Below are 12,039 nucleotides of genomic sequence, written 5' to 3' on the forward strand. Positions count from 1 at the left end.
TTTTGCAAAGATGTCTGTACTTTGAGAAGCAACAATGATTCCTCACATCAATTTCTTTTATACATCATAGCTGAAATCACATATGTCAAATTTGTCAATCATACTAAAGCCTCTACCATTAGACCCTTGATTTGGCTAAAGAACAGCTCCTTAGTCCAGTCCCTCTAGGTCTAGGAATTAGCAATCTTGTGATCACAAATATTGTGTATAAATACAACTAAGCAGTAATATAGTCTAAAATAATGTTAATGGGCAGAACTGGCCACTAAAAGAGATATTCCTTAATAATTTTATTTTCTGAATATCAGTAAACATTTATAAAAAAGTCACCAAAGTGCAGATAAAAAAGTTGCTGTTGTGATTAAAAAACTGTAGCGAATACATTTTTGGTTCCAAAAGAAAATCCATCTTAAATAATCATAAGATAATTATCTGATACGACTCTGAAGTTGAACAATCATTACCCAACTTCCAAAACCATTAAACGCTCTAAACATCACCCAAAAATGGAATCCATGAACAAATCAATCCCTCATTCATTTCAAAGTCCTGCCCATTTCGAGGCAGAAGCTTGCAATCTAAGCTCTGCCAGCCAAAACAAAGCTTATTTTTTTCTTCTGGAGGCTGTCATTTCATATTTATTCTCCTGCTGTGTTTCATTAAACTGCTGTGTTGCTGATGCCTGCCGCCGTCACAACACACACAGTTACGCTGGAGTTTCGCTTCACTTAAAAAGTTGCAATATTAAAACTAATAGTTTTAAGATATAGAACAAAGAAATACCTGGAGTATATTAGTAATGTAATATGTACAATACTGACATCAGAAGAGTTACAGTGTAAATATGTGAAATAACTGTATGTCTATGAGATATTTTATACATATTTCCCTGCATCCATTCCATACCCACATCTCCCTCTCCTCCTCCCCAGTGTGGTACTATAGATGATAAGGGTCCCAACGAGGGTTTGACGGAGCGCAGTCTGCAGGACGCCCAGCGGCTCTACCTGATGAACGACGTGGTCCAGCCGGAGTCTGTTGATCCTCTGGTCATGCAGGATGACGTGCGCTTCTCCAACCTGGTGGTGGACATAGTTCAGGGCATGGACACACTCTACCATGTCATGTACATCAGCACCGGTTAGTAAAGAGGAGAAGGAAACACAAGTATTATCACTTATTTTCGCACGTCTAGGTAACACCTTTGTGCTGGCTGGACATTTTGAAATTGTATTATGCTCCTATTTATTGTGTTTTTTTTTCTCCTGTAGCTTAGTTGTTGTTTTGTCATGTGTATATGTGTTATAAACTTTGACTTGACTTGACTAGATAGGAACATGCCTTATCTCCAATGTATCACCCAAATAAAGAGAGATAAAACAGAGATGTGCATTTTAATTTGCCTGGCTGTATACAAGAACTTTGATATTTCTTTCTCCTCCTTATTTGACCAATCAGAATATGGCACCATCTTAAAGGCTCTGGCTACGCCCAATAAGAACCTACAGGGTTGCTACTTGGAGGAGATGGAGCTCCTCCCATCGGGGGTGAGGGAACCAATCCTGAGCCTGCAGATCCTGCACAGCGACAGGTCCCTCTTGGTCGGCCTCAAGAACCGAGTCCTGAAGATCCCACTGGAGAGGTGCTCCAACTACAGGACTGAGACGTGAGTAGCGCACAACATCTCCCCATCTAGTTATAACTTTGAGGGGTTAATGTGAATTATGTATCCGAGCTATCAAAGGGAACTATAGCAGAACCGTTCATAACATTTTTACCAATAGCTGTCCAAATTAACTGCACTTCTGTGGACTTTACTTGTGAGTGCCCGCCTCACTAAATATGACCAAAATCCATACTAATGTGGGTAGCAGGATCTCAGCATGGATCATATCCAGGGCAATGGTTCAATGCCAAGTATGTCACATACTTGACGACGACATTAAGCATGAGAGGGTATGAATGATTGAAAGATGAACTTGGTTTGAGAGGGTAGTTTCATGTCATTGCTCCTTTGATGTCCATTCACATTGTGATCGTTGTGAATTTTGTTAAAGTCCCATTTCAGGAATAAAGTGATGAACCATGCGAGGCCTCGCTTTTATGAATGCAGCGGTGTATAGTTTATTGTTCACTTTATTCATTCTGGCATTGGATTCATTCTCACCTAGTTGGTCCTCTATTGAAGGTAATTATCCCTCCTCAAACAGGATTAATGTCTGTAGAACCTGGCCTATAATCATTAAAGTCCTTGTGCAACCAGACAAATGAGTCGGGCAGTGTCAGCTCACTAGAGGAAATTAATTTGTTGTGTTTATTTTTTTCTCTCACTAATGAAGTTCTGGATAATACAGAGAAGGCACTGCTCCGGCTTCTGTTTGTGTCTAAATCCCAGGGTAAATAAAAAAGTGTTTGTGAAGCTTGTACACTGCCAGAGCTTTTCCGAAGGCACGTTTGAGTGTGAGAGAGCTATAAAGACACATAGAGAGAGAGAGAGAGAGAGAGAAAAATCTCCGTCTCGAGGGGCGAGCGAGGAGATGAAAAGCACACTGGCTGTTTGTCCAACCTCCTGTATCTCAATAGTGCTCTCAATCATGATCCACAGTCAGTCACCTCAGTCCTTCAAAGTCAACTGCATTTTAGCATACAAATGGTCTGATGCTTTTGTACCGTGTGTGTGTCCGTATTTGTGTGTGTGTGTGTGTGTGTGTGTGTGTGTGTGTGTGTGTGTGTGTGTGTGTGTGTGTGTGTGTGTGTGTGTGTGTGTGTGTGTGTGTGTGTGTGTGTGTGTGTGTGTGTGTGTGTGTGTGTGTGTGTGAGTGAGAGAGAGACAGAGAGACAGAGAGTGTGTGTCTGTATATGGAGGGCTGTCTACCCTGTTCGATTTGTGTGTGGGTTGGTGCTTGGACGAGTTCTTATGTGTGCACTGGCTGATGAGTCAGCTCGCTATTTCTAGTAAATCCAAACGCCTAGACACATGGGAGCAGACAACACATACACACACACACACACACACACACACACACACACACACACACGCGCGCGCACATACACACACACACACACACACACACACACACACAAGTCGTTGGTGAGATAGGCTAGATAATGAAGAGAGAAAGAGAGGAACAGGAAGAGAGACTGGGGAAAAAACTGAGAGAAATACAGATTCATATATGTAATGCTTTGGCAATACGTTTTTTTTTTTACAATGGTCATGGCAATATAGCTTTTTGAATTGGAAAAACAGAGCGAGCTGCGACATACCTTTTGATGACAGTGGGGTTAAAAGATAAGATGAGTGGGCACCAAGGGCACGGGAGAGGGGGATGGAGGGGAGGGAGGGGGGTTTAAGGTAATCCAGTCTGCAATATTCCTCTCACCTCTGTGGCTCACTCACTCACTCAGTGCTGACTTTCAAACGCACTGCAATCAGAGGCAAACTGAGCCGCAGCACACCACAGATGTCAACCTGTCTGCCAGTGTGACAGATGGCAGGTGGATGATGTCAATTCCGGAAATAAAAGGGCCCAGGTAGTGAGATAATGCATTCCAATATGGCTTCTGCTCATTCTAACATTAACAATTCAACTGTTGATTAGTTCTAATTTGCCAGAGCCAAAGGTGAAACATTTAAAAATATCCTGTTGTGTTTTTGAAAAGCTAAGAGTTTTTCAAGGAGGGGCGCTTGTTTTACCGCTGTGTACTCACAGACAACCACCCACATGCTCACAGCAAGAGGAGCAATTAACCCAGGAAAATGAATTGTTCTTTGAAATATTTTACCTGGGGATATCATGAGCTAAACTAGATTCAACCCTCACTATGGTGTCTGACCATCCACAACAGGCCACTTAACTGAGTGTGTGTCTATGGAGCTGGAAAGTATTTGATCCCACCTATGCATGAAATCTAAAGCTGCTGATATGGAGGGAACCCTGCAGGCAGCAAAATATGAGGATTATTGATCAACAGGCTTTTGTTGTGGAGGCTCATCCGACTGAGTTTTTCTCCAAAGGTCTTGTCAAAACCACTTATTTTTCAGTCCCTTCCAGACACATATTGGGCTCACCATCACTCCTCCTAAACCTGGCCCAAAATGTGCACAGTATTGCTACGTCTGCAGCACTAGATTAGATTTGTAAATGTAAGGCTTGCTTACATGGGAAACTGCAGTAATATCACGGCCATCATATCTGCATTCATAAATACTATATTACAGTGCAAGATTGCCAATTTATATTACATTTCAAAAAGGTTTGGAGAAAATGTTGAAGTTGTAAAGGCTGCAAGATCATTCATTTTGTCAATCTCAAAAAACTGCATGAGATTCTCAGGAGATTGGGTGATATTATACTACTGGTCTTGCTCTAACTATATTCTTTCATTCTATTTTTTCTTTCTTTCTTTCTTTCGTTCTATCCCTCTCTCTCTATCTCTGGTTCCTGTTCAGACTATGTTTAAAAGACCCACCTGCCGTCCTATACCCTGCTTTGTCCGAACACACACGCTGGCATTGTGCTGATCGCTGAATGAGCCATATTCCCTCCTCTCCTCTGCATTGTGTGTGGTCGTCCCATTCACATGCAGCCATACATTCAATCACACACTGATACAAGCTGAATTTATTGTGTAGATAGTTTTATAGCTGTCGGCGTGCTCAACTGCGGAAGCCACACATGCTGCTTTTCACCGTGTCACACACACACACACACACACACACACACACACACACACACACATTCAAATAAACAGTGAAAAATGGCAGTATTTAAAGTGCTGTGATGGGCGGAGAGACGCTGAGGCATGATTTATGGTGAAGTCATAACTTATCTGCTTTGTTATAAAATATGCCGTTGGTTAATGGAATGATGGATGGACTGTGGCTGTGCAGTAGTTTGTAATGCGGAAACGCTTCATGTATGTGAGTGTATGCATGTTTGTAATTGTTTAAACGAGTTACAATGCTCTCACAGTTTAGCTCACCGCAGCAAAAAAAAACTTGTTTTGTTTGAATGCCTGCCCAGTTATTGCAGTCTGGAAGCTCGATTTAATTTAAGTGCATTTAATGTCTAGGTTGGTTTCCTTAGTTATTGATCCGTGTTGGCAAATCTGGCAACCCTAAGAGGGGAATAACATTTGCATCATCATCTTTAACTGGAGTGCTGTTTTTGTTACACTGTTAAAACAGTTTTCCGGAGCAGGTGATTTGTAGCCAGTGAGTGAAAGCTTGCAGATAAATGCTGCAGGTAGTGTGTGTGTGTGTGTGTGTGTGTGTGTGTGTGTGTGTGTGTGTGTGTGTGTGTGTGTGTGTGTGTGTGTGTGTGTGTGTGTGTGTGTGTGTGTGTGTGTGTGTGTGTGTGTGTGTGTGTGTGTGTGTGTGTGTGTGTGTGTGTGTGTGTGTGTGTGCGCGTCTGTCCTCTATTTGTGGTAATTATATTTGACCTGGCCAATTGGCACCCCTAGCTAACAGCAGCACTCTGTCCTCCTGCCGGCCTCTATCTCTCTATCTCTCTATCCGTTAGTGAAGTGATTTATTTTGGCTGCAGCGAGCGGTGTGCTAGCTTAGCTGCAATGTTGCATCCATCAGGGATTTTTTTTCAGGCCTTTCACTGTGGGAAGAATGGTATTCCACACTGGCTGATGAGAGATATACCACTCAGCAGTATAGTGCTAACAACCCAACTTTTTGCAAAACTGGATTTTGGTTTGCTCAGTTGTGGAAAACTGAAAATGTATGACAGGGAACAGGGGGTTTAACATGAGGCTGTTTGAATCTTTGATTGTGTTCCCAGTTAGTGTGGAGCAGGAAAGAGAAAACGTCAAGAAAAAACATAGAAACATAAATAACTATGAGGAGAATGCAAAAGGAGGATAATGGTGAAAACAGGATGAAATGGAACAAATCAGCGTTTTCTGTGGAAGCTCCATTCCCCGCAGCCAAACCAGCGCTTACACTTCTGCTTACATAAACATTGCGTTTCTTTACAAGAGTTACAATTGTTCTTACAATGTGTGTGTGTGTGTGTGTGTGTGTGTGTGTGTGTGTGTGTGTGTGTGTGTGTGTGTGTGTGTGTGTGTGTGTGTGTGTGTGTGTGTGTGTGTGTGTGTGTGTGTGTGTGTGTGTGTGTGTGTGTGTGTGTGTGTGTGTGTGTGTGTGTGTGATTAACAGTGGAGCTGGCAGCCATCATGAAGCCGCAGAAGCAGCTCAGCCTTGAGGCAGCTGGATTTTAAAACAACATAAGAAAACCACTATGTGACCGTCGAGGAAAACCACTGACCATTAGCATCTTTGCCACAGTCTGTCTCTCTCTCTGTGTGTGTGTGTGTGTGTGTGTGTGTGTGTGTGTGTGTGTGTGTGTGTGTGTGTGTGTGTGTGTGTGTGTGTGTGTGTGTGTGTGTGTGTGTGTGTGTGTGTGTGTGTGTGTGTGTGTGTGTGTGTATGTGTGTGTGGCTGCTTGTTAAAACCGCAGCATATGACATGTTGCCGTGCACCTTTCCTTGTGCGTTAGCATCAGTTTGCCATAGGATTCCTATACAGTGGTTTGGACTTGGACCTGGCTGTCTTGTCTGTGTGTGAGGGGAATGGTGCGGGCCTGTCCCCAGCAAAACCCAATTTACTGTCAGCTGTGGCAGCCAACCTGTCAGCGGGCCTCAAGAGCTCACTGCTGCTAAGCCTGTATGACCAATCAGAGGAGCACTTCACCAGCCAAGGACTGCGAGAGAAAGAGAGAGAGAAAGAGAGAATGAGAGAGAGAGATGGTGTTCACGCCGGTGGATGTATTCATTATTGCTCCAGAAATGCTGTTATTTTTTTATAACAGGCTTTGTTCTGGGCGCAGCTCAGTGTAATAATTTTTGCTCTCTGTCCCTTTGTCTAGCCCTCCATATCTGTCTATATTGCTTTTCTCACCACCATCCTATTTATTATTCCTATTTTTATTATTTATTATATTTTTTTTTATCTTTTGCCTTGATTTCGTTCGGCACTATGGCGTAAAATCATACCTTTTAAATCCCCTTATGTTGACAAACTGCTCAGCTCTGTTTTCATGGATGGGATGCTTGTAAAATAAGAAAATAAATACTAACAAGCAGGCAGCTATGATAGCTAGCTACCTGGAATGGCTACACTGAAAATATAATGAATATCGTATAGATCCTTGTAATCTTTTATGTAAGCAGCAATCTACGAATCATCCTGGATGGACATTTTCATCAGAGTGAATTGACAAAAGGTCACTGTTAGAGAATTACAGTACATGAGCCGTCGCTTGTAATATTAATTGTGTCAGTAAGTTGAAGCCAGACCATAATACAACATTTGGCTGACTACATAATTGTGTGAGATTTCGGGGGCTCCATAACACTAACTGCAATGGACTTATGGAGAGAAACAATTCAGAAATTTGTGTCAGCCCAGTTTATGTACAGCATAGCAATGACCCATATACTGTAGCGGATGGAGGACCTTCTAATATTTGGCCAAAGTTGTTGTGAAAAATATACTTTTTCAGTTTTTTTCTGTCCTCTCAACACAACAATAGATGATTAAATATCTCAACTGAATATCTGAGTTTGTATTGTCAGTACTCCAACCTCCCTCTATTGAATGTCACCTGGGATTGTTCTCAAGCCCACTGTGACCCTGGAAGACATTTCACAAGCCGATTCAACAGTGGATTCAAATGAAACTAGAACTGCAAGCAGTTGTGAACGGGGGCCAAGCCTCCCACGCGACTCGGGATCGGGCGTCGTCGTCCGCGGCGCCGGCCCCTCACTTCACGGAATCCGGGGATGTAAAGTTTTTGAATGTGGGATGTTTGGTTTGGGAGTTATAGACCAAAAGGCAAAAATAATGGCAGAGAAAGATGCTCAAGTGTGTTTTTGGCGCCCCCTTTTGGAGCAATTTAAGGAAAAAGTAGAACCAGCCTGAGAACCATAGGACAAACACATGTGTGAAGTTTGGTGTTAATAGGATAAATCGTTTTGGATTTAGGAGCAGTTTGGTTAAAGGTAGCTAATGTGCAAATCTTTAAAGCGCTACCGTTTGGTCTTCCGATGGTCGTAGAAAAATTATATACACAACATTTGCTCGTGGGAGTCGGTAGAGCATAATGCTTTTGGTTTCGTCAAAATCGGACAAAAACTGTAGGAGGAGTGTGTTTTGGTGACTGACACAGTTTTTGCGATGTAGCGAAAGAAAATCCCATATGCAAATGGGCGTGGCCTATCTCAAAAGATGCAGCTGACTTGTGGGCATCTGTGGATATAAAGTGTTTGACTGTGGGATGTTCGGTGTGGAAGTTATAGCCCCAAACGCGTTTTCTTTGCTTTTTGTGGTTTTGGCGCCCCCTATGGATGACATTCGCAAAATTACGTTGGATAGAAAGATGCGGCTCAATGTACCGAACAAGTGGATGTCAAGTTTTTGAATGTGCGATGTTTGGTTGGGGAGTTATAGCAAAATCAAATTCTCAACCTCTCCATTGTAAAGACACTTTTTTGAATTTTCCCATTTTCCCGCCTAAAGACTTAGGAAATGGCGAAAACAGGCAAAAAAATTGAAAAACTCTTTTTTTTAATAAGTCCGGCCCACAAAGGAATTTCTTGCCCATATTTCTTCGATAGACTCAAGTATGCCCCATGATAGTCTCCCTTGAGTTTCAAGAAAATCCCTCTTTTTTTTTTTTTTTACGGATTTTCGCAAATCTTTAAAGCGCTACCGTTTGGTCTTCCAATGGTCGTAGAAAAACTATTTGACCAACTTTTGCTCGTGGGAGTCGGTAGAGCATAATGGTTTTGGTTTCGTCCAAATCGGGCGAAAACTGTAGGAGGAGTATGTTTTGGTGACTGACACAGTTTTCGCGATGTAGCGAAAAATGTATATATACGCAAATGGGCGTGGCCTATCTCAAAAGATGCAGCTGACTTGTGGGCATCTGTGGATATAAAGTTTTTGACTGTCGGACTTTCGGTGCGGAAGTTATAGCCCAAAACATGTTTTTCCTATGCTGTAGCGCCACCTAGTGGCCGGGATGTTTGAATTTTTTTGTCTGCGTACGGGGTACGGACTTGGATGAGCCCTGCAAGTTGCATGTCCCAACCCTTTACGGTTTGGGCTGCAGCACCACTTTTATGTGGAGAAGAATAATAAGAATAGGAACTAGAACTGCAAGCAGTTGTGAACGGGGGCCAAGCCTCCCACGCGACTCGGGATCGGGCGTCCTCGTCCGCGGCGCCGGCCCTTCGCTTCACGGAATCCGGGGATGTAAAGTTTTTGAATGTGGGATGTTTGGTTTGGGAGTTATAGACCGAAAGGCAAAAAAATGGCAGAGAAAGATGCTCAAGTGTGTTTTTGGCGCCCCCTTCTGGAGCAAATTAAGAAAAAAGTAGGACCAACCTGAGAACCATAGGACAAACACATGTGTGAAGTTTGGTGTCAATAGGATGAATCGTTTTGGATTTAGGAGCAGTTTGGTACAAGGTAGCTAATGTGCAAATCTTTAAAGCGCTACCGTTTGGTCTTCCGATGGTCGTAGAACAATTATTTATACAACTTTTGCTCGTGGGAGTCGGTAGAGCATAATGCTTTTGGTTTCGTCCAAATCGGGCAAAAACTGTAGGAGGACTATGTTTTGGTGACTGACACAGTTTTTGCGATCTAGCAGAAAGAAATCCCATACGCAAATGGGCGTGGCCTATCTCAAAACATGCAGCTGACTTGTGGGCATCTGTGGATATAAAGTTTTTGACTGTCAGACTTTCGGTGTATGAGTTATAGCCCCAAACGCGTTTTCTTTGCTTTTTGTGGTTTTGGCGCCCCCTATGGATGACATTCGCAAAACTACGTTAGATAGAAAGAAGCAGCTCAATGTACCAAACAAGTGGATGTCAAGTTTTTGAATGTGCGATGTTCGGTTGGGGAGTTATAGCAAAATCAAATTGTCAACCTCTCCATTGTAAAGACACTTTTTTGAATTTTCCCATTTTCCCGCCTAAAGACTTAGAAAATGGCGAAAACAGGCAAAAAATTAGAAAAACTCTTTTTTTTAATAAGTCCGGCCCACATAGGAATTTCTTGACCATATTTTTGCCATAGGCTCAGGTATGCCCCATGATAGTCTCCCTTGAGTTTCAGGAAAATCCCTTTTTTTTTTTTTTTTTTACGGATTTGCGCGAATCTTTAAAGCGCTACTGTTTGGTCTTCCGATGGTTGTTGAACAATTATTTGACCAACTTTTGCTCGTGGGAGTCAGTAGAGCATAATGCTTTTGGTTTCGTCCAAATCGGGCGAAAACTGTAGGAGGAGTATGTTTTGGTGACTGACACAGGTTTTGCGATGTAGCAAAAAATTTATCCTATCGCAAATGGGCGTGGCCTATCTCAAAAGATGCAGCTGACTTGTGGGCATCTGTGGATGTGAAGTTTTTGACTGTCGGACTTTCGGTGCGGAAGTTATAGCCCAAAACGCCTTTTCCTTTGTTGTAGCGCCACCTAGTGGCCGGCATGTCTGAATTTTTTTGTATGCTGAGAGACCGGGGGTCTGAACTAGTGATGCAAGTGGCATGTCCCAACCCTTTACGGTTTGGGCTGCAGCACCACTTTTACGTAAGGAATAGGAATAATAATAATCCCTACAAGAACAATAGGGTTCCCTGCCCCGCAGGGCTTGGGAACCGCGTTGCTCTGCAAAACGCGGTCCCAGCCCTTCTCGGGCTTGGCCCCCTAATAATCCCTACAAGATCAATAGGGTTCCCTGCCCCGCAGGGCTTGGGAACCGCGTTGCTCTGCAAAACGCGGTCCCAGCCCTACTCGGGCTTGGCCCCCTAATAATAATCCCTACAAGATCAATAGGGTTCCCTGCCCCGCAGGGCTTGGGAACCGCGTTGCTCTGCAAAACGCGGTCCCAGCCCTACTCGGGCTTGGCCCCCTAATAATAATAATCCCTACAAGAACAATAGGGTTCCCTGCCCCGCAGGGCTTGGGAACCGCGTTGCTCTGCAAAACGCGGTCCCAGCCCTACTCGGGCTTGGCCCCCTAACTAGAACTGCAAGCAGTTGTGAACGGGGGCCAAGCCTCCCACGCGACTCGGGATCGGGCGCCGTCGTCCGCGGCGCCGGCCCCTCGCTTCACGGAATCCGGAGATGTAAAGTTTTTGAATGTGCGATGTTCGGTGTGGGAGTTATAGCCCCAAACGCGTTTTCTTTGCTTTTTGTGGTTTTGGCGCCCCCTATGGATGACATTCGCAAAACTACGTTAGATAGAAAGATGCAGCTCAATGTACCAAACAAGTGGATGTCAAGTTTTTGAATGTGCGATGTTCGGTTGGGGAGTTATAGCAAAATCAAATTGTCATCCTCTCCATTGTAAAGACACTTTTTTGAATTTTCCCATTTTCCCGCCGAAAGACTTAGAAAATGGCGAAAACAGGCAAAAAAATTGAAAAACTATTTTTTTTAATAAGTCCGGCCCACATAGGAATTTCTTGCCCATATTTTTGCCATAGACTCAGGTATGCCCCATGATAGTCTCCCTTGAGTTTCAAGAAAATCCCTTTTTTTTTTTTTTTTAAGGGATTTTCGCAAATCTTTAAAGCGCTACCGTTTGGTCTTCCGATGGTCGTAGAAAGATTATTTGACCAACTTTTGCTTGTGGCAGTCAGTAGAGCATAATGCTTTTGGTTTCGTCCAAATCGGGCGAGAACTGTAGGAGGAGTATGTTTTGGTAACTGACACAGTTTTTGCGATATAGCGAAAAATATATATATACGCAAATGGGCGTGGCCTATCTCAAAAGATGCAGCTGACTTGTGGGCATCTGAGGATATAAAGTTTTTGACTGTCGGACTTTCGGTGCGGAAGTTATAGCCCAAAACGCCTTTTCTTTTGTTGTAGCGCCACCTAGTGGCCGGCATGTCTGAATTTTTTTGTCTGCGTACCAGGCATGGACCTGGATAAGCCCTGCAAGTGGCATGTCCCAACCCTTTACGGTTTGGGCTGCAGCACCAGTTTTACGTAAGTCCAAAGAATAATAATA

At 43.3% G+C, this 12,039-nt stretch overlaps 1 protein-coding gene across 1 annotated transcript in view; it reads left to right on the forward strand.

Moving 5' to 3' along the window:
- The window catches only part of sema5ba (sema domain, seven thrombospondin repeats (type 1 and type 1-like), transmembrane domain (TM) and short cytoplasmic domain, (semaphorin) 5Ba), a gene marked incomplete at both ends in the record, with an annotated part of 90,012 nt that overhangs the window by 51,071 nt on the left and 26,902 nt on the right, over nucleotides 1-12,039 (forward strand). The window contains 2 exons of the mRNA XM_080037795.1: nucleotides 933-1,140; nucleotides 1,459-1,666. Coding sequence (XP_079893921.1) covers nucleotides 933-1,140; nucleotides 1,459-1,666 — 416 coding nt within the window. The remainder of the gene's footprint in view (nucleotides 1-932; nucleotides 1,141-1,458; nucleotides 1,667-12,039) is intronic.

The sequence above is a fragment of the Ammodytes marinus genome (genome assembly GCF_949987685.1).
Source record: "Ammodytes marinus genome assembly, chromosome: 12".
Taxonomy (NCBI): Eukaryota; Metazoa; Chordata; class Actinopteri; order Uranoscopiformes; family Ammodytidae; genus Ammodytes; species Ammodytes marinus.